Consider the following 24,041-nt stretch of genomic DNA (forward strand, 5'->3'; position numbering starts at 1 on the left):
GACTGTTGAACCCCCCCAAGCACCCTAAGAGCTTTACCAGCACAGCCACCAAACGGAGGGAATCCCATTCATCTCTTCATCTAGAAATTTTTGACTGGTAACTTAACTAGTTTGTCTGATGTATATACATATGCACATTGCCTGACTAATGTATAGATGAAGGTGCGAGCAATTTTTTTTATTAAATGTTTATTTTTGAAAGAGAGAGAGTGTGCCAGTGAGCCTGCCAGTGGGGGAGGAGCAGAGAGAGAGGGAGATGGAAGGTCTGAAGCAGGCTCTGCACTGAGAGCAGGAGAGCCCAATATGGGGCTCAAACTCAGCAACCATGACATCATGATCTGAGTCAAAGTCAGAGGCTTAACTGACTGAGCCACCCAGGTGCCCCCAGGTATGAGCAATTTTAGAACCAGAAGGAGCCCTATAAATTATCTGATAGATGTCCCCAATGTTTTCTACACCTCACCCTTCCCCCAGCAGGGATTTGCAAAGATGTTGCAAGGAGTTCATATCTTTAAAGGTAGATAGGGTCTGTTTCCACTTCAATTTCATATCAATCAATAAAAATAATTTTGAGCATTTTTCCCTTTATAACAGAATTTGAGAGGTAAGAAATATGTATGAAGAGAATACATGCTGTTGGCAAGCAAAGATCAAAGTGCATGCCTCGTGACTCGGTCACTCAAATGACTTAACTCTCAGCCAAAATGTACTTTTATTCTTATGTACTTAAAATATACTCATATGTAAAACAGTACATATGCTATATTATATGTATAGTGCATAAGTGACCATTGATTAATGACAGAATGAATGAAAATTGCTCTGATTTTATATACAAGTTAATAAGAAACATGAAAATAATAGTTCTATGAAATCCACCGAGAGATAATTTTCACTAGATCTATAAATTACATTTTGTTAGAATTCTTACATTGCATCATTATGCTTAATACATTTATTCAAGAAGAAATGCTTGCAAACAATAGCCTGAAAATTTCTCTTATTCTTTATCATTTAGGAAGAAAATACAAGAAAAATATTAATAAACTTTATTTATAAAATATACAATGCAAAAAAATAAAAATAAAAAAATAAAATACATAATGCAAAATTTCAAAAAGCCATGCCAAAGAAGAAATATTGATTTATAACATGTAACAAAAATTTTAATCTATAATTTATAGTACATACTGTTCCAAAATCATATGCAATATAATAACATTTAGAAATTAGCCAACATATCATACTTTTTTTATATACTTTAACACAAATTAAACAACATGCATCATTTCTTAAATGGATAAAAGTAAGAATTTATGTAATATGGTAATGATTATTAGATTATATTTCAATGAAAACTTTTAACAATCTACTGATTTGAAAGTTTTTTGAGAGAGAGGGTGCAAGTAAGCGAGGGGCAAGAGAGAGAGAGAGAATCCCACGAGGGGCAGAGAGAGAGGGAAGGAGAGAGGGAGAGAGAAGCAGAGCTCACCCAAGTGGGGCTCATGTTTTTACCCAAAGCAGGGCACGAGCTTACAAACCGTGAGATCATGACCTGAGCCGAAGTCAGAAGGTTAACCAACTGAGCCACCCAGGCACCCTGGTTTGAAATTTAAAACATGGTTTACTTAAAGCTCATACCATATACCATGCAGAAATGATTAAATGATTTTTAAAATTCAAAATAGGTCTTATGAAGTCATATCTTACAAAAAAAGGATTTGAAATTATAAAAATATTGTCAAATGCTGACCAAGTTCAACTCTCTCACTTCACTGATAGAGAAGATTGGGTGCTTTGTCCAAGAATGTAAACATAGTTAGTGGCAGAGGTAGGATTACTACCCATCTGATGTTTTTTTCATTGCATTGATGAAATGATTGGTATTATCAGCTTCCATGTGTCACTCTCTTTATGTTCAGTATGGAAAACAAAACAAAACAAAACAAGTGACCAACCCTCAACAGTTTAGCTGGAGATGAATGAAGGATGGCATTACTCTCAAATTCCAACCTACTGATTTTGGTACCATTCCTCTCAACTATTGGCTTCTGGAAGACACAGCAACAGAATATCCCCAAACCCATATCTGCATGGCTTGAGCAAAATGACAATCTCCCTAGAAAGGCCCACACTGAGGAATTCAGTCAGCCACAACAACTGGAAGAGAGACTTTTCTCTGTCTTCAGAAGCTTCCCCGGCCCTCCCAATTCCCTACCCTGTGGGGGTAGTTCCCTGCTCCCATTATCCATGAAGGTGGGTCTGGATGGATACCTGGTGTGACCTCAACTGGCAAAGCCACACTAGGATGTCAACCAGCTGGAGATGCTGGAAGCCCATGTTCCTTTTTTGACTTCTGACTCCTGGAGCTGGCCACCTCATTGCTCCCCCTATTCTCACGTGGGATCAGTGCACTGGAATAAGACCCCAGAAGTTTCTACCCCAAGGGACTCAGTTTTTCAGCTTAGGGGAGACCACAAAACTAGTTCCTAGAAACTACTCTCCAGTTTAAGAGGACAAGTTGAATAAGGTTACTGAGGGCTTTTTGCTATAGTCTGGGGTGTTTCCCCAGTCTGGCAGTGACCTCAGCAACAGAACAAAAGTCAGGCAGCCCCTAACTTTGGATGTAGAGCCCACAGCAATCTACTAAATGAAAGACGGAGAATTTGTGTCAGTCCTGCCATTGGAGGTTCCTTACCTTATTTTTCGTTTTGTCTTTAATCTTGCAGGATTCCAAGGTATCGTGTCCAAATGTTTTTCTTGCTTTTTCACACCTTTGAGCTTGAGGTGGTTGCAAAATAGCAGGTCTTAGAACATGTTCAGAATGTTTCACGGGACCTTAAAAGAACAGGGTTCAAGAGTCAATATATCTTTAGGGAAATACTTCTTCCTCCATATTTTGACCAATGTAACGCTTATTTTCTAAAGTCATCATTAAATGAGGGGTTAATGTTAACTAACCAAAGTCAAAATAGCCAATGAATTCGTTAGTGCTTACTTTTGGCCTAGATTTTACCCAATAACCGGTCATTTTGACCATGGGACTTGGCTTACCAAATATATTTTTTCATGTTTTGTCACTGGGTCCTACCTCCATACCCCAACACACACACACACACACACCAAATTAAAATATAAATGGTAAAATGTAAAATTTCAGAGGTTCTTGTAATAAACTACATACCTTGTTCTGCACTGTTCATATCAACATTCCTTTGCACATGAGTTGATGTCATAAAAACATTGTTTTTCTTCACTGTAAGAAAAACAATTTAGAAAAATTTAAATCTAACAGGGTGTCAGTTTCTACATGATTTGGGTTTTAACAGTCCTGTCTTAAGCTCACCAGTAGATGTCACTGTTGGCAGTGTGCTGAGAAGGCAGGTGGGCTAACAATGACTGATGGCAGTGAGTTTTGCCACATAGTTCTGTTTATGTTCAGAAATATAAGTGAAAATTGGGCAACTAATGGAATAGGTGGTCTTCTCTAGAATCATAAAAACGAGTACTGAAATGAGTACATACTATGAAATCTGATGATAGTGATCCCTATGTGTACGTTAATATGTATTTCTTATAAAATGTTATGAACCTATTAGCAAATTCTGCCGCTTTCTCTACCCTGGTGATACCTACAGACAGAAGATGACTGTTATGCTAGGTGATTTTTCCATGAGGTGTGTTCATAGTATGAAGAATATGGTGGTAGCTGCAAATACAGAATTACTGTACATTTCAAAGAGATCATCTCTTGGTTGCAAACTGCAGAAACAGCAACCTTTGAGCATTTGATTAGTGGAAATGAGAAAAGAATAAGAATTGCTTCTTCTAAGTATTATAACATATTATAAATGTTGGGGTAGAATTGCTTTTCTAATTCAAAGTGCAACTAAATGGTTTATGATCTTTATTATTGAAAATGAGCACCAAAGGGCCGTATAAAGTTGTACTATTTTTCTCCATTCCAACACCACCAACATACTGCACAGCATAAAATGGAATGATGCTTACTGATATCAATGTTCTTTAGTCTTTTTGTGTATGTATGTCTAACTTAAGATACTAATAAATCGAAACAGTTATTCAGATACTTACAGCCATCCCTTTATTTTATGCACAAATACAATAAAACAAATTCTCTAGGCTAGGACCCCAATTCCTCTTAATGTCTGTAACTTGTCAGTGAGGTTTAAATGGGGTATATTGAGCTAGAAAGTATTTCTTCTGTATCTGAAAGGTATCTGACATATATGTTGCTCAGCCATGCTTGGAATTATTAATAAGAATATAAATTCGTTAGTTTGAGAACTCTGTGGCTCCCAGGTAGAGAGGGATCAGTTGAAAGGAAGTGAATAGTTTGTATTTTTTTAGTTTCTTAGTGGCAAGATTAACTTGGAAAAGGCAGCTGGTTGTTCAGTAGAAACAAACACAAAAAGAATATAAATCATAACTTTTATGTAGAGAATGTTCCAACCATCTCAAATATTTTGTAATGATAAAATAGATCTACTTAGCAAAGCACTACAAATTCCAAATCAAAAGAAGTAATGTTTTAATTAGTGAAAAGTTTAAAAGGAATCATATTCTAAACCTTAGAATATCATCTAAAGCATAAACTTTAGAATAAGAATCTGAAGCATAGCTGTATATTTTGAGTACCATAGGTACCATGAACCATACAGATGCACAATAATAAGTGAAATAAAACAAGTTACTCTGTATGGCTGCCTTACAGAAAATATTTTTATCATAAACATGAAATCCTAAAAAAATTCAAGTTCAAACTTTCTACCAGAAACAAACAGGATTTGTGGAGTTGGGATTCATAAGGCATTCTTCTAATCATACTTGGCTAAGGCCTCTATTTTATTTTCCACTAAAATGCCAGCATTTTATAATAGCCGAGTAAGAAGGTTCACCATCAACGAGAATGGATTTTGAAAAACCAGAGTGTCAGGCTTGAAGTTCCAGAAGCTGTTTATTACCCGGCCCAGAAGGAGGGAAGGTCGGGAGGTCAGTGAAGGATGATGATCTCATTCGATTCTGGGACAAGGTTGATGCTAGAAGCAAATTGCAAACTAAAGTCAGTAAGGAGGTTGGTTTTTGTATGTCTTTTTATTTGAACTTTTGCTGTTTCAGAAAAATTTCTACATCACTAATTTAGACAAGATTTTGTATGTTTATCAGTAGAAATAAAATGTGGCTGTGGTGAGAATTATAAATTAATTTCTATTCGGACCAATAAATTTCAGAGTGCTCAGCACATGTAAGACACTCTATCAGGCAAGAAGATGACCCCCAGGAACTCACAGTGGGAAGCAGACACGCACACAAATAGCTGTAGTACAAGGCAAGGGGCAATGCGGTCATTTATAAAAGGGATCACCAATGAGCTTTGAGTGGAGAAGAGAGGCAAACTAAGTTATGGATTTACTCCGAATACGTACACGATGAAGTTCTTAAAGTGTTCTTTTGAAGGCAAACATCTGTTTGTTTAAGTAGGTGGTTACTTAGGGAGAAATGGCAGTTTCCTCTAATTACAAAGCTAATGCATACTTAATGCAGACACTTTGGAAACACAACAAAATATAAAGAGTGGGTAGAAAACCCCAAATCACCTGTAATCCCATTACCTAAGACAACCACTGCTGACATTGTGGCTTACGTCCTTTCCATCTTTCATCCAATGTTGATAAATTGAATTTGTACATAGTGACTCACTATACAATCCATTTTTAGACTGCTGTTTTCATACAGCAATTTATTACATTTTTTTTTAATGTTTATTTTTGAGAGACAAAGCATGAGTTGGGGAGGGGCAGAGAGAGAAGGAGACACAGAATCTGAATCAGCTGCAGGCTCTGAGCTATCAGCACGGAGCCTGACTCAGGGCTTGAACTCACGAACCATGGGATCATGACCTGAGCCGAAGTTGGACACTTAACCGACTGAGCCACCCAGGGGCCCCTCATACAGCAACTTATAAACATTATCTGATGGGTAGACTTTTAAAATATTTTCCATCTGGAAGGTTTCTCAGTAATTTCACACTCGGAGTAAACGTAACAGTGAACAGCCAACAGTCAGGTCTATACCTACCTCCTTGAGACTGAAGATGTGTAGTATGCAAAGTAAAAGATGAAGACCGTACGCGCTTTCTCAGAAAACCATTAGACTCTGTAAGAAATTCAATGTGAAGGGTAAAATTGCTTGGATAACAAATTATCCTCAAGCAAAGATATGGAAAGGTAAATAGAATTACCTCTTGCCTACATAGATCATCATCTGATAACATGTTAACTCCTGAAGCACAAGTTTAAATACTGGGGGTAACAGCTTGGTGATTATAAAGCAGTAGGCATATCATCCTAGTAAGAACAATTAGAAACAAGTGGCTTCAGCAAGAAACTGCATACGAATTTTGAGATCGTACAGAGAATGTTTTTGGCAGGTTGAGACACAGGCAATGGGGAAACAAGGGAGTCTAGTGTCACTAGGGTCAGGTTCTCAGGACCTACGTGTCATCTGTCAAAACAAAAGCCACTTTCCTTTCATGTTTAAACACAAGAAAAACCATTACATTTTACACAGTTGTTGCCACATGTCTACATGCTTGTGCCTGATTATTTTCTTTGTATGAAGATTGATTTTGAAATAAGGATGTAAGTCATTACCATGTTCTGCTGCTTCGTACAGGGTGTCTTCTGCAGGTCTCTGGAAAGAAGCAAAGCTGTCAATGAGAGCTGAGTACTTGCTGATTTTAGGTCAGAATTCCACCCTGTCACTTGATCAGAGAATTCTCAAAAGCCAGGTCTATTCAGATGGGCCAGGTTAAAGCCACTCACCTTTGCTCACTAGGTATGTATTCAAGAAAAAGCAAAGTCTTCGTAGAGCGGTTTTGTATTTCAGTGACTGCAGAATTGCTTGCGGGAACTGATTTAAAAGTTGGTTGGTTTTGAAACACCAACTCTCAAGGTTGGCCTGGGGTGGGGCCCAGGAAACGGACTTTTCAACAAGGGCTTGGGGTTGAGCTTTTCTTTAGTTAGTTTTGTGGGTCGTAGGGTAAATGACCTGGCATAAGCAAGAACGAATAACAAGAAAATCCTAATCAAGCTAAAGAGAAAAGCCATGAATCTTATCGTTCGTCTTTCAAAGAAGGTGCTTTTAGTTACGAGGCTGAAAAGGCAGATAAATTCTTCAAGATCCCTTTTAAATCAAGTATCAGAGTTTAGAACTTATCTGATACCCAGTTTTAAGCTAGGTCAGTGGTGGAGACCCACAAGGAGTTTCAGTCCTCCTGACCTCTTTCAGTCCTGCCCCTTTCCAAGTCACTCCAAAAAACCCTATAATTTTGGTAAAAATGCTATGTTATTCATAGCTTCAAGACAAGGCCTCTGGCCTCCCATTTCAGCCAAATTGCTGCCAGTAAAAACTGACTATATAAATATTCTGGAGGCACTACTCTGCTAAGTAAAGAACAAGAGCCTAAACTAAGGCAGCAATGATATTTAGTAACAGCAGCTTCTTGAGAGATAATTTTCTTGGTCAAAGTGAAAATCAAACAAAGAAAAGTAGCTTGGTCTTACCTTAAAAGTTTGTTCTCTCTTTGCAAAAACAAATATTGGCTGAGCAATGACAGATTTTTCTGTAGAAGGAAAAGAACAGGCAAAAAGTCAAATCATGTTCTGACATTTCTAACACCAACTACGAGTATCTGAAGATTTTTTGTTTTGTTTTGTGTTTTTCCCTGCCTTTAGGTAAAATCCAAACTGTGTTTACATGGACACTAGAACTTGCATATTTGCAAGTGATTTTCAGTTATTTACAGATATAAATAGTTGGGGAAAGTGATAATAATGTGTTTCCACAAATAGTGAGCTCATCCCATTAAAGAACACACTTTAAGTGTTTAAGGAAAACAAAGTATAATTACCTGCATTTAGAATATCATTAGGGCATAATGATTAACATGTTTACTTTTAGAATGAAAAACCACAAAGGGCTGAAAAATCTCATCTAAGAACAGTTCTTCTACTTGGGTTGGATCTCAAGTAGATCCTTAGAATAATCCAGAAATAACTCATACTTCCTTGATTAGAGGAAAATACTTGCCATGTTTTAAATATTTAAACTAAGAATCAGTCTTGTTAAAAAAAAATGTTTCTACATTTTGAGAGAGAGAGAGAGTAGGGGAGGGGCAGAGGGAGAGAGAGAGAGAATCCCAAACAGACTCTGTACTGTCAGCATGTAGCCCGATGTGGGGCTGGAACTCATAAACAGTGAGATCGTGACTGAGCCAAAATCAAGAGTCAGATGTTCAACCGACTGAGCCACCCAAGGTGCCCCTAAAAATCAGTCTAAAACAGTGTTGTAAAGTAGATAAACTTTGTCTTCAGCCCCATTGACCTTATTAATCTTTTATATTTTCCTATTTTAGGTAAGACAATGGAGAGAAACTCATTTATTCTAGGGTGTAAATGAGGGATAACAGATTTAAATATCAGCACTCCAGAATTCTTAGGGAAAATGACATTTGTTAAGAGCTTGGGCTCTGTAGTTAGGGAGGCTTGTGTAGCACTAATTCTTGGGGAAATAATATGTTTGTATCTTTAGTTTCTTCATCTGAAAACAAAATGAAGATTATAACAGTACTTACCTCTCAGAGTGTATGTGGCAATGGATTTTTAGATATAATTGCTTAGATTTTTACAAGACAAAAAAAAAGCTTTAAAGAAAGAATATTAAATATATGGCACACCACCAATCCTTAGCTGACATTGACCACTTAAGACAACACTTTCTTTTTTAAATTGAAGTAAAAATGACACTTTCTTAATGAGCCCAAATATCTCAGAATTTTTCTCATTATAGGTTTTCAATAGCCATTACCAGTATATTGTCCTGGCATACAAGCCAAGGTAATTTGCCATCCCTGGGATGAATAAATAAAACTCTCACTGAGGAGTTTCAAGCAACCACCAATTACATTTTGTTATGTGCCAGAAAGGGGTTCTCCAGTTCCCCATATTTGAATCCCGTAAGAGAGTGTCAAAACTCTGCCAGGCCACTCTTGCCAAGCTCCTGGGGCCCTATGACCTGGGGGTACTTCTTGTGGTCCACGGAGATAACCTGCTCAGTTTTTCATGCAAGTTTTTTACTGCACTGTCTGTCCTTGGAGCCAAGTGAGTCCCAGCAGAAAATACTCAAGAACATACTGGCAGTCCCATCCACATGAAACTATGGTTCAATTCTTTATTCCTTCTCAAACAAGCTCCTGTTCAGCAATTACATTAGAGTTAAGAAATGAGAACTCCAGTGACTTTGAAAGAAAATAGGCTTCGTGAATGTGTAGGGGAATGCTTATGCAATGGAATTATAAATCAGCCTCTTCTAAACCAAACTTAGGATAGTTATGCCTAAAATAGCATGACGAGGCCTAATTCTAGACAAGTAACACGTTGACTTTCCCTCAATCAAAACATTCAGCTAAACACAGGCAAAAGCACTCTTCAATGCAGCATTAAGGAGGAAATCGCAAAGGGTTACTTGCAGCTTAGAGAACATATGATAAAGTAAGAATGTCACTTTTATTCATTAATTCAACAAATATTCATTGGGCATCCTTTCTGTGCCAGGCATTGTGCTGGGATGTAAGGATACATTGTCTGATTGAAGGTTTATTAGCCTCAGCATAGCCACCCTCTCTCCCTGACTCCGCCCAGCACGTAAGTTGCAAAGCAGATAATCTCCATACCTCCTCTTCCATCTGGATTCTGTTCCCCTCTTCCAAGCAGTTCTTTTGGCTCCAAAGCCAAAGCCAAAGGTAAGCATTTATCCAGCCATCGGGTCCATAACAGTTTTTTTACTTAACCCAGTAGGAAATTTTCAAAATAAAAGCAAGGTTCTTATGATTTTCTAATTTTAAGTTTATGCTTTTTTGCTTTATAATGTATTCATTAATCGCTTCTCGGCCTTTTGTCTAAGATCAAGTGTATAATGTATTAATTAATCAATCCATTTATTTTAAAAAAATATATGTATTGAGGGTTGACCATGTACAAGCCACCTTGCAAGGCAAGAGAGAGAGGATCAGTGGTACAAGATGAGGCTGAAGGTGAGTAAATATAAACTTTTCCTCCTTCTAATATGTACCATAATTTCCCTCTCCCCCAGTTTTAGGTGGGTCATAAGGCCTTGTCCCTATCCTTTATTTTCATATGTTTCATCAAAACGTAACTGGAGGATTTTCCCAATGAATCATCTCAGAGAAGGAGGTTTAAAAGGATCTGCAGAGCCAAAAGCAGATCCAGAAGAGGAGAAAGACACTGAGCACGGAGCACCCCCAACTCAGAGTCCCAGTGGGGACAGGACCGGCACCCTTAGGGGCCCCAAATTTCTACTACACAGCAGAGTCCTGCGGACCGCCTCTCGCTGCGTTGGGATTTGGGGAAAGGTGAACACTGAATCCTCCACACTGGATAGAACCAGGCTGCCCTAGCCGGGGCCAGAAAGGTTGTGGAAACGGACTTGGCAGGAAAGAGAGTGGCAACAACCCCTCCCACTGAGAGGCAGGTGATGCCAAATGGGTCACCTCTTAATTGCTACCAGGACTGGAATTATCCACTTGGGCCGCAGCCCTGGCAGGTCCTGCCTTTTCCTCTCCCTTTCTTCCTGGACCTATCCACATGTCTGCCACATCCTCTTCTCTAATTTCTTCTCCTTGTGCACTGTCTTAGCCCAGGCTCCAACATTGTTCATTATGCCCCTGTCCTCTCCACCCTCTTTGACTTGTGTCCAGCTCTCTAACTGGTCAAAGCATAGATTTGGGAGCTCGGAAGTCAAATAGTCCTAGAACTGTATTTTTTTTTTTAATTAATCCAAGCCTCAGTTTTATGATCTATGTCTCTGTGTATATATTTTAAAAGCTTGTCATGAGGCTTGAAGCAATGTATGCATATAGAAGCATCTTGTACAGCTTCCTCCTCAAACCCATTTGGAACAAAGCAGAACCATCTATCATCTATCTATTCTCTATATTTGCACACATCTCTCTATATATCCAGATATTTACAGTACATTCCAGTATCTATTTGCCTATCATCTATCTATCTAGCATCATCTATCCACACATACATAAACATATAGCAATATGTCAGACCACAGGTTGCACAGGAGACATTCAATAAAAGTGAGATTCCCTGTCCTCTTCCCCTCCAGTCCGATATTACCTGTGGGTACCCTGTGACTCTTGTTAGTCTGAGGGAAATGCCTCATTGTTCCTCAAAGATCTTTCTTTTTCCTTTCACTCATTACCATATTCTTATCCCTAGTTTTCTTCCTCATTTCTCTTCATCGAGCCCCTATCTTTCTTCTTCTTCTTTTAATGTCAGGAAGTTTCTGAATTCAGGCTGTGGTCCATACAGAGTTTTAGAGATTGTTGGTCAAAGTGTGGACCAGGTAGACCAGAAGCATTACTGGGTGTTTGTTAGAAACAGAAACTCTCAGGCCCACCCCATACCTACAGAATGACCGTATTTGACACTATCCCTAGGTGATGTATACATATGGTTAAGAGGTAGTCCTAGAGAGCACCTCCAGGTCTCTGTCACCTGATACCACATTTAGGAAGATGGCAGTGGAGACTCCTGGAGTCAGTGACTAACTCTCCAGATGTTCTGAGTAACCTGACAATTAATGAGAAAAGGATTGCTACTCAAACCCCATACTATGATTATGATTCAGTGTAAGGTGAAGTTAAGGGCTACTCAGAAGACTTCAAAAGAAATCTCTGTAGTAAGGATATTAAAATATTGACACTGATGCTGAAATCAGTCATTCAGATATTTTGCTTGAAGCCATTAATGATTTCCTCTCAAATGCAAAAGTTTGTTTGCTGTTTTGATATGTCTGAAATCTGACCTTGGTGTCCCTGAAAAAAAAAAAAATGTTTTTGGAAAGTGTCTTGGCTTGAAATTATTAAATGTTCATTAAAATGTTCATTTCTGCGAGGCAAAAAATTAGGCTGGAAGCATAAACTACATCAAAAATATTGCCATAGTACTAGGATTCTTCACCAAAAATTTGAAACCTCTGAAGTTTCAACTCTAAAAATGAGATCTTCTGTAGAAAAAATAGGCAAATCATAGCAAGTGACCTTAGTCTCTGTATGGAACCCCAGAAAGAAGAGACACAGAGGGTCTGAATCATAATCTTGATTTTTGTAAAAAGAAAAAACAAACGTCAACATTATATTAAAATATTCCAAGACATTTTTTTTTCATGTTTATTTATTTTTGAGAGAGAGAAAGAAAGAGCACAAGCAGGGAAGGAGCAGAGAGAAAGGGAGACACAGAATCCAAAGCAGGCTCCAGACTCCGAGCTGTCAACACAGAGCCAGACGCAGGGCTCAAACCCATGAACCGCGAGATCATGACCTGAGCCAATGTCAGAGGCTTAACCAACTGAGCAACCCAGGAACCCCTCCAAGACAGTTTTAATAAGGGCAAGTGGCAGCCCCAGAAGAAAAAGGAATCTGCCAATTTATGAGGGAAGCACTAGCATGAGATATTCTGTACTTATTTCTAGCCCTACACGGAGGAGCTCAATAAAAATGCAAGAAGAATGAAGTAACAAATTACCCACCATCATATAAAAAACTATGTCTTTACAGAGGGGGTGGTAGGGCCACAGAGTGACCCTATTAACTGTGACGGAACACTCTTGGTTCTATTTTATGAGATGTTTTGTACTGAGTTAAAGTAAAATAACCAGGACCCCAGAGGAAAATAGAGGCAGTTTACACAGGAAGTTTCCAGGCTGATTCACAAAGCTACTAGCTCAACTTGAGACACAGGATGAATGGATCCTGCTGGAAGCATTCCAGTACTGGTCATTGCTGCTGAAGCAATAACCAATTCTGTGTACTATAAATATAAAACTGTTATAGTAAGTACAGTATATGAAGTAGAAGGGAAAAACACTCAGCCTTTCAACTAACGTCTAATTTGTTTGAGCTGCTTTAAGTTCTTGTTGAAAATGAAGTTATTAAACTGCCAACTCTAAGAAATCGAGCATTTCTAGTTTTGATTCATTATGAGAAGCCCACACTAGAGACAAAAAATCAACATTAGAACAGAAAAAGAAAGCTACTCCTCTTCTCGTCAATACCACGCTGATAAAGAAATCACTCATTTTCAGAATGGGAATCATTTCACAATAGGAAATCGGAGAAGATGAGAAAACTCTCTCTCAACCCACTGAACACAACCATCATCACCCAGAGTTTGCCCAATCCATCCTATTTTCTGAGCCCATCTGCTTCTCATACTGATAGTGTTCAAGGGATCTGTTCATCATAAGTTCTAAAGAGTCTAGACACTTTCCTCCCTTGGTTTGTACATCGGTCTAGATGTATACACAGACCAACTTTGGAAAATCAAGGCATAGAGATAATAAAAGTCTTTGATGTGAGCAAGAAGCAAAAAGACTCAGACTCTGTGTCAAACATGGCCCTTGCTACCATTCTGGAGGTAGGACCAAGCCCTCAGAATTCTGTGTTGAATGCATTCACCCAACCTCACCTCTAAACTGTGCTGCTTAATTTATAATCCAGTTATGTGCGGTAGTGGGTGATAGCCAGTGAATTAATTTCACTTGCATTTTAGAATCTGGAGATTTATAGCAGCAGTAATTCAACTGAAGAAAATTTCTTATTTTTCAAAATCACTTCACTAGTGCCTGTATAAATAGAGAGGTTCACAGATTAAAAAACAAATAATTTTAATTAAGTCATGTGGTATAGAACATCTGGCAAAATCACTCTGTCAATCAAAACACAATGGTGAGGGGAAAAAATGGCTTTATAATTTTGAGAGTGTTCTGCAATTGACCCCAAAAGATACGGTCATCATCTTAAATTATTAAATTTAAGAAATTTCTTTTTTCATTTCTTTTTAAATTCTTTTTTTTAATTAAAAAAAAAATTTAATATTTTATTTATTTTTGACAGAGAGAGAGCCAGAGCATGAGCGGGGAAGGGGCAGAGAGAGGGAGACACAGAATCCGAAGCAGGCTCCAGGCTCGGAGCTGTCAGCACAGAGCCCAATGCGGGGCTTGAACCCATAGACTGCGAGATCATGCCCTGACCCGAAGTCGGATGCTCAACCGACTGAGCCACCCAGGCACCCCGACTTTTTAAATTATTTCTTTTTTTCATTCTTAAAGACAGTAGCTACTATATGATATGCTTATGCATGTCACGACTAATCTTTATCCTTTTGCCTTTTGTTTAACTTGATATGACCTTAAGAAGTAGTATAAAAGGTTGGACCTTGGTGACCTCCCATGATGCTTCTTTTATGCACTGGGGTAATTGAAAGACTTCCATTTCCATCCTACTTTACCTATTGTAAGACAGATTTAAATATATTAGTTTTTGGTGACTCAATGAATGCTTACTAAGGTCCAGAATGCGTGGTTTTAAAAAATCCAAGCTTTGGTGGAAAAGAGACCTGGATTCAAATTCCATCTCCTGAATTTACTAATAATAAGCCAGGGCAGGGCATTTGATGCTTCTGAGCCCAGGTTTCCTTGTCTGTAAGATGGAGATAATAAAACATACTTCACAGAGTTGCAAGGTAACGGAGGTAAAACACCTGGCCATACGAAATGCTCAGTAAGCTGCCGCTCTTACTGCATTATAGGATTCTCCAAAAGTAGGTTATTAGACCCTTGTGCTTATGAGAAAAGAAAGCCTCTAAAATTACAGGATGTGCCTGAGACCAGACAGCTAATATTTAGGGACTAAAGCACGGGAGAGATTTTTCCTGTAAGAAAGAGTCCCTCCTGGCTTCCATTGTGAGTTAAATGACTACTTGACAGCTTCCTCTCTTCTGAAGTTGTGATGTGCCTGGGCTCTGAGGGTTCTCCTGCTTCCATGGTTTGTAAAAGCCTCGTCGAGATGTGGCCACAGACTGCGTCAGTCTAGCTGCACTTTGGTTTTGCCCTCTGTAAACACTGTAAGATGCTTCACTTGGTCTCACCATTTTCTCTTCGTATTCTGACCAAAGAGGTTTGTTTTGGAATGTCGGCAGGCAAATGGCATGGTGAACTTTGCCATCTAAAATCTTCTTGTCAATATATATATATATATATATATATATATATATATTCAGCCACTGACGAAAATAACCCAGACGAATGTATTACTTTGGACAGAGCATACCCATTTCTCCATAATTTGAAGGTGCTATTTTGTTTATAAATAAAGCTATGTTGTGATAAGGTTACTTGCAATCTTTGATTACTTGAATATGTGTCCCAGCAACAAACATGGGACTTCCGGATGGAGGATGCTAAAAGGGGCTGTTTGCCCTTCTCTAAACTGTTCTTTCATTTATGCATATGGGGTAATAAAGATGTGGAATCTGTCGTAGGATGTGCTTGGTCAACTTGGTACCATTTGGAAATACATATTTCATTTGACAGCATTTATGAATCACATATTTTCCCCTCGGAATAACTTGCAGTGTGAAACTGCTTCCATATGTTAGAAATGGGTCTCTCCATTTTGCTGAGGGAGGGGGAACAGAAATATAGTCAAGGTTTTATGACATGTTGAAGATTAATATTGACCAGGCACATGCACAGGTTTAAAATGGTATCTCTTTATTTTAAGTAATTCTCTAGCATTTCTGTACTGCTAAAATTAAAGAGGTGATTCTGACGCAAAATACCATATTAGTAAGAAGTCACTCTTCACATAGACTATTAATAAATCAATATGGCTGAAGCGTAGCTTCATACATTGAATTCAGATAAATTTAAGCTCTTCCTCTTCACTAAAGAAACACACTATTTTTAAATTCCTTCCTAGATTCCAAGGACACAGGCCGGATGGAGAAGTTTGATTGCAGCTTCTTCTAATTCCAAATCTCTTTTCCTTATTCCTCTTTGTCCTGAGGCTTTGAGCAAGCAGGAAAAAAAAGGCTCCTTGTTTTCTCGTTTCCACAAGACTAAATGGATGTTGTTCCCCTGAGAACAAGATGTTGGAGGCCTAGGCCAGAAGAAAGGAGGAAGAACCGCCCACCCAAGGCGCTCACAAGTCCAGAAGGCCCAGACCTCATTCTCTTCTTGGGAATTCACAGAAGCCGGCAGGCGGCCATTCATCGTCACTGAAATGCCCTGCTGGCCCTCAGGCACAGAAATGAGCAGGAATACAGCAATGCCGGCCGCAGATACCTTCTTGCATTGATTTAGAGCTAGTTTGGCAGAAGTCAAGGCCAGGTAGCAATTTGTAAGCCTTACCAGAAACATTTTGTTCATCATGCTAAAGAAAACTATAAGAGAAAAACTTTCACTTTTCAAATGTATACGACTTGAAGAATTCTCAAGAAAACTGAGAATAAGTCTTTAAATCTATTCATTTTCTTTCCTTCAAGTTTTCATGATCAGTGAACTATTGTGATAAGTCCAAAAGAAAGGATTAGAGGAGATCCTGTAATCAATTCATTTCTTTTAAGTGTTTTTTTTTTTTTATTGTGGGAAAATATACATAACATTTTACCATTTTAACCATTTAAAATGTACGGTTCAGTGACATTACGTATATTCACACTGATGCGTAACTATCACCACCGTCCATCTTGAGAACTTTTCCATCATCCTAAGCTGAAACTCTGTATCCACGAAGCGCTATTTCCCCATGTCTCTCTCCCCAGAGCCTGTGTCACCACACTCTTTCTTTTTTTTTTAATTTTATTTTTTATTTTTTTAATTTACATCCAAATTAGTTAGCATATAGTGCAACAATGATTTCAGGAGTAGATTTCTTAGTGCCCCTTACCCATTTAGCCCATCCCCCCTCCCACAACCCCTCCACTAACCTTCAGTTCTCCATATTTATGAGTCTCTTCTGTTTTGTCTCCCTCCCTGTTTTTATATTATTCTTTCCCTTCCCTTATGTTCATGTTCATGTGTTTTGTCTCTTAAAGTCCTCATATGAGTGAAGTCATATGATTTTTGTCTTTCTCTGACTGACTAATTTCACCTAGCATAATACCCGCCAGTTCCATCCACGTAGTTGCAAATGGCAAGATTTCATTCTTTTTGGTTGCCGAGTAATACTCCATTGTATACATATACCACATCTTCTTTATCCATTCATCCATCGATGGACATTTGGGCTCTTTCCATACTTTGGCTATTGTTGATAGTGCTGCTGTAAACATGAGGGTGCATATGTAGCACACCTGCATCCCATGGATAAATGACTAGTAGTGCAGTTGCTGGGTCGTAGAGTAGTTCTATTTTTAGTTTTTTGAGGAACCTCCATATTGTTTTCCAGAGTGGCTGCACCAGCTTGCATTCCCACCAAACCACACTCTGCTTTCTGACTCTGTGGATCCACCTGCCCTAGGACACTTTGTAGAAGTGGAATCATGCAATCTGTGTCTTTTTGTACCTGACTTACTTCACTTAGCGTATCTTCAAGGTTCATCCATGCTGTAGCATGTATGAAGATTCTCATTCCTTTCTAAGGCTGAAATAATATCCCGGTGTATGTATGTAGCACATTTTGGACCCTTTTTTTTTTTTTTTAAATCAGCTTTTCTTCATTTGCTTCTTCTCCTTTCTTTGCTCTCAATTGGCTGCATATTTCTCTCTAGCGCCTGGTTCCTTGCTTCTCCGCGCTTTTCCCTTCCTCCCTCTTCCTATTTCTCCTTCCCCTCCCTCATATACTCATCATTTTCTCCACCTGCTTAATACTAAGACTATTACACAAGTAAATACTCTTTCTGTGGGTATTTTTAAATAAGGTACAACTCAAGTTTATTTTGTCTTAATTTTTTTTTTTTTTAAATTTTTTTTTTCAACGTTTATTTATTTTTGGGACAGAGAGAGACAGAGCATGAACGGGGGAGGGGCAGAGAGAGAGGGAGACACAGAATCGGAAACAGGCTCCAGGCTCTGAGCCATCAGCCCAGAGACCGACGCGGGGCTCGAACTCACGGACCGCGAGATCGTGACCTGGCTGAAGTCGGGCGCTTAACCGACTGAGCCACCCAGGCGCCCCAGTTTTTTAATGCATTGTAGATACTTTTTATTATGCTGCCCCTTTCTTCATAACACTCTCAAACAAATGTAGAAGTATAGTACCGGCTCTTTGCACTAGCTATTAACTTTGAGTTAAGTCACTTCTCTCCTCTGCTTTCAGTTTTCTAGCATGTGAAGATCCATTGCCCTAAGTGGAGTTTAAAGCTCGAACACTCAGTAATTTAGGACTATTAATCACTTGGATGAACTTTTGGGGAAAAAGTATTGATTTACTAAATAAACATTAGTAGCCTGCTACGAGCAAAGTAAAAGACAATAACAATATTGTGAATTTAAACCTTAAAATATAAGAAATGTTTACAAAATTAGAAAGACATCGGCACATCTATTATGGGTGTTTTTTGACGATGTCTTTTCTAAATCTTTATGCTTTTTTTCTCTTTTTATTTGTAGCTAGAGCTTTCTGCAAGTCCCTCAAAATCTACTTTGCTTCATCCTAAGATCAAAACAATCACCTCTACTAATTAATTTTAGCGTATTCAATTTTCAGAAAGAAAAATGGCAACTAATACCAAAACTAATCCACACTGAATCCATACTTCATACATCAAGTCCCTTATGACAAAGTCGGTCTTGTTGCACAGACCCTCATAATCTGTAGCTCTGGTATATGTCTTACCCACACACAGTTTATAAAAACACACATACACATAAATCCTTATCTGTGACTTCATTTCTCTTCAAGTCAACTACAGTTTAACACAGACAGGCCTAGACCAAAATGGTCCTTTTCCATCAAGTCTCCCTGCTTTACTCTTTTTTCTCCAGATGGTAACATACCTTCTTATTATGAACTACTTCCTTTTATCAGAACAAGAAAGGATTTGGAGCCAATTATTGAAACCAGTCATTACAGATTCTTACTCAAGAGGGACAATCCAGTTACTAAGCTGTCATGTCTGGAGACTTGGTAGTTTCCCTGCATCTACTGAGGGAAAGGAACTTGTGTCCTGTTAGCTGTGGGTTCTCTTAGGACCTGAAGCCCATTCTGCAGTGATATGGGAGACTTACAAAAATCTTTTCGCTCTCCCGTTCGAGTATATAGGTCAGTTTCCATTTCATCGGTTACAGTTTAGCCTCTGTCTCCTTCTGGCTCAATTCCCAGATGCATGTTTCATGCTCTTTGATGTTGGTTTAGTATCAAAAGATATCTTCCGACTACCATCATCTCTTGTCAGTAATCTAGATCTCACTCTTATGACCTTGTGCTTAGTTATTGACCATCTACACAGGGTGAGATATCTGATCATTGGGTAGAAGGAATACAGCTTTTTACTGGATGTGAGTATTTACTGCATTTTGAATCCTGCCTTTGGTTATTATGCTAGCTTTACCAATAGATTTCATTAAAAAGCAAGTCAGGTGTGAATTTACCTGGCCTAAATGTTAAGATTTCAAGTCAAGTTAATGATTTAATATAATGAGCACTTTGAGCCAGCACTTTATTCTGAATAGAGTCCCCAGTTTAAATAAAAAAGTGAGTTATAATAATGACTATTGCTTAGCCTCTGTTTAATTTGGAGATTTTGATACTTCTTATTTATTTTGTTAAAATCTAAATCATCTCTCCAAGGCCATATTGGCCCAGTTCCAAAAGTGGTACATTGCAATCTTTCACACTTCGTGCAGTTTAAGAAACATATATCATGCAAATATTTAAATTTCAGTGAAAACTGCTAGCCCAGTAAGCAGGCCACCTGCTCTGATCTGATGTGTTTGCACTGATACTGCTGCATTTTCTTACCTATTGTTTTAGAGTTAAATACCCCTTTTGGGAGACATTCGGATGTGGTGAGCGGTTTACATACAGATCAACTGGTGACTCGAATAGCAACACATTTAAAACTGAATGACAAACTGAGTTCAAGGGCCAGCCATCACTCAGATCATTTCCAGGTACTTAAATGAGCCCACATGAGAGGAAGGAAACTCGGGCTATAGCACAGGCTCTGGAGTTTTTGGGTTAGGATGACATATGACAAAATATGACTTGTTTACAGGTGACCTGTAGTGCTGTGAGTGGTTCCTAGTATAAACCCAGTTTACTGCTCCCAAAGAACTTGCACAACACCGTTGAGGAGACAACATCAAAATGAATTAAAGAATTGGGGGCAAACCACAGAATCTTGGTTTTGAAAGGGATCTTGCAGTTGCCCTAGCAGAATTTTCCATCTGAGATGTCTACAGCATCCTCAGGAGATGGCCTTCTATCACACAGCATAAGGGTTAGAGTCTATGCTACTGCCAGAGTTTACCAGCCCATGCACGGCAGCATACTGCTGTATGAGCTGCACATGTGCCAAGCCCTTGGTCCTTCACCCCATAGACCAGCCTCTTGGCTTCACCCCCCAAATGTACAGTTTCAGATTCATCCATGTGGTTATGTGTAACCGCAACTTACTGCTTTCTACTCCTGGATAACATTCCAGTCTACGGACATACCACAGTTGGCTTATCCATTTACTGGCTTATGTACATTTGAGTGGTTCACATGTTGGAGCTCATAGGTATAAAATCTGCCATGAACATTCTTCTCTAAGCTTTTTGCTTTTCATTCCTCTTGGGAAAATAACTAAGAATGTGATCGGTTATCATAGGGTAGACGTAGATTTAATGATAAAAGAAATTGCCAGACTATTTTCCAAAGTGGTCGTATCACTTTACAGCAATACATAGGAGTTCTGATTGCTCTACAGTCTCTGCAACACAGTATCATTGGCATTCTTAATTTTAGCTATTCTAGTGAATGGGAAGTGATATCTGACAGAGGTTTTAATTTACATTTCCCTGATGACTAATTATGTTGAGCATTTTTTGATGTGATTCTTAGACATTTATATGTCCTTTTTGTAAAGTGTCTGACAGATTGTTTGCTTATTTTTTAATCAAATTGTTTATATTGAGTTCTTTACATATTCTGATTACAAGCTTTTTTCCCAGATCTATATATCACAAATGTTTTCTCCCAGTTTCTCTTTAAAAAAAATTTTTTTTAATGTTTATTATTTTGAGAGACAGACAGAGCACAAGCAGGGGGATGGGCACAGAGAGAGGAAACACAGAATCTGAAGCAGGCTCCAGGCTCTGAGCTGTCAGCACAGAGCCCTACATGGGGCTTGAACTCACGAGTTGTGAGATCATGACCTGAGCCAAAGTCAGAGGTTTAACCAATTGAGCCACCCAGGCACTCATCTCCCAGTTTCTCTTTTCTTGTATTAATGTAATCTTTTAAAAAACAAATATTTTTAATGTTGGTAGTCTAGTTTATCTATTTTTTATGGTTAGTACTTTCTGTGTCTGTAAAAATTACCTGTTCCAATTTATGAAAATATTTTCCCGTGTTTTTCCTCTAGAAGTTTTACAGATTAAGCTTCTGTGTTTTCATATTTCATCTCAAATTAATTTTTTTTTTTTTTTAAAAATTTTTTTTTTCAACGTTTATTTATTTTTGGGACAGAGAGAGACAGAGCATGAACAGGGGAGGGACAGAGAGAGAGGGAGACACAGAATCGGAAGCAGGCTGCAGGCTTTGAGCCATCAGCCCAGAGCCTGACGCGGGGCTCGAACTCACGGACCGCGAGATCGTGACCTGGCTGAAGTCGGACGCTTAACCGACTGCGCCACCCAGGCGCCCCTCAAATTAATTTTTGTGTGAGGTGGGTAATGAGGGCTATTTGTTCCAGGGGTATTACAAAAAATAGTATCTTTTCCTTCTTTGAACTATCTCGATATCTTTGTCAAAAACTGGCCAAAAATGAGTGAGTCAATTTCTGGGCTCCCTCTTCTGTTTCAATAATAAATTTTCTATGCTTATACCAATATTATACCATCTTGATTATTATAAGTTGAAATCCAAAGCATAAGTTATCAAAATTGTTCTTCTTTTTCAAGATTTCAGCTATTTTAGGTCCTTTGCATTTCCTTATAAATTAAAGATTAGCTTGTCAATGAAAAAAGAGTCTGCGGGAATTTTGATTGAGATGGCCTTGACTCTCTAGATCAATTTGGGGAGGGTTAATATCTTAATAAATTGAACCTTCCAATTTATGTATTTAGTTCAATCTTCTTTAGCTTTTCTCTACAATGTTTGTTTTAAGTGTACAGGTCTTGCACATCTTTTGTTAATAACTCCTTTACTATTTTTTTTTATAAAAAATGTACTACTAAAAGAATACTTAAAAGTTTTCAACTTCCAATTATTCTTTGCTAATATATAGAAATATAGTTGTTTTTAGTATACTGACTTTGTATGCTGTTATCTGTGATCTTGGTAACTCACTTATTAGTTGTAGTATTTTCTTTTCTTTTAATTGATTCCTAAAGTTTTTCCTATACCAGCTATCGTTCATCTGTGAATATAGTTTTACCTCTTTATTTCCAAAATATAAAACTTTTATTTTTTTTCTTTTTCTTTTTAAAAAAAAAATTTTTTTAATGTTTATTTATCTCTGAGACAGAGACAGAGCATGAGTGGGGGAGGGGCAGAGAGAGAGGGAGACAGAATCCGAAGCAGGCTCCAGGCTCTGAGCTGTCAGCACAGAGCCCAACACAGGGCTCAAACTCACAAACCATGAGATCATGACCTGAGCCGAAGTCAGATGCTCAACCAACTGAGCCACCCAGGCACCCCTATTTCTTTTTCTTAACCTAGTACATTGGCTAAGACCTTCAGTCCTATTCCATAATGTTGAATAGAAGTGACTATAGTGGACATCCTTGCTTGCTTCCCAATCTTCGTAGGGAAGTATTAAGTCCTTCATTGACAATGAAAGCACTATACTAGCTGTCAGTTTTTTGAAAATGTTCTTTTTGGGTTGAGGAAGTTCCTTTCTATTCTAAATCCTTTTGGAGTTTTTATGTGAGTGGCTGTTGAATTTTTTTTTTTTTTTTTTTTTTTTTTGGTGTCTTTCTGGCACAGTGTTATTCATAATATTCCTTTATTATCACTCTAATAGCTGTAGGATCTATAATGACACTCTATATCATTCCTGATATTGGTAATGTTTTGTTTCTTTTTTTGTAAAAATTAGGAGCTTATTAATTTTATTAATGTTTTCAAAGAAATAGCTTTTGGGAATCAGAGATGAGCAGAATATTTCCTTCTAGTTTTGGTTTTAGGAATAGGAAAAATGAAGGTTTGTTTTGTTTTTGTTTTTTTTTTTTAATTTTTTTTTTCAACGTTTATTTATTTTTGGGACAGAGAGAGACAGAGCATGAACAGGGGAGGGGCAGAGAGAGAGGGAGACACAGAATTGGAAACAGGCTCCAGGCTCCGAGCCATCAGCCCAGAGCCTGACGCGGGGCTCGAACTCCCGGACGGCGAGATCGTGACCTGGCTGAAGTCGGACGCTTAACCGACTGCGCCACCCAGGCGCCCCTTGTTTTTGTTTTTTTAAGCCCAAATTCAGAAACATAATTAGGGATGGCTTTGGCCAGTAATGGCTTAAAAATTTTTTTCATACCATAAAATTTACCATCTTAATCATTTTTAAGCACATAGTTCAATAATGCTAACTGATTCACACTATTGTGCAATCTCTAGAACGTATTCATCCTGCAAAACTGAAACTCTATACCATTAAATAATAACTCCCTATTCCCCCTCCCAGCCCTTGGCAACCCCCATTCTGCTCTATGTCTCTGAAAATGACTACTCTAGCAATCTCATATGAGTGGAATCATATAGTATTCATCTCTTTGTGACTTGCTTGTTTCATTTAGCATAGTGTCCTCAAGATTCATCCATGGTGTAGCATGTATCAGAATTTACTTTCTTTTTAAGGCTGAATAATATTTTCTTGTGTACATATATATATATATATATCACATTTTGTTTATTCACTTGTCAATGGAAAGATGTGCTTTAACCTTTTGGCTATTGTAAATAATGCTACTATGAGCATTGGTGTGCAAGTACCTGTTTGATT

The 24,041-nt window shown here is 38.2% G+C and overlaps 1 protein-coding gene across 2 annotated transcripts in view; it reads right to left on the reverse strand.

The window, feature by feature from the left end:
- Nucleotides 1-24,041, reverse strand: part of RANBP3L (RAN binding protein 3 like) — a 284,788-nt gene that overhangs the window by 14,522 nt on the left and 246,225 nt on the right. For both annotated transcript variants that reach the window (XM_086677179.1, XM_025924293.2), the window contains 6 exons: nt 7,587-7,645; nt 6,675-6,714; nt 6,100-6,177; nt 4,986-5,060; nt 3,185-3,256; nt 2,699-2,838 (listed from right to left, as the gene is read on the reverse strand). In XM_086677179.1, coding sequence (XP_086533305.1) covers nt 2,699-2,838; nt 3,185-3,256; nt 4,986-5,060; nt 6,100-6,177; nt 6,675-6,714; nt 7,587-7,645 — 464 coding nt within the window. The remainder of the gene's footprint in view (nt 1-2,698; nt 2,839-3,184; nt 3,257-4,985; nt 5,061-6,099; nt 6,178-6,674; nt 6,715-7,586; nt 7,646-24,041) is intronic.

Source organism: Puma concolor, chromosome A1 (assembly GCF_028749965.1).
Source record: "Puma concolor isolate L17-30 chromosome A1, mPumCon1.1.hap2, whole genome shotgun sequence".
Lineage (NCBI taxonomy): Eukaryota > Metazoa > Chordata > Mammalia > Carnivora > Felidae > Puma > Puma concolor.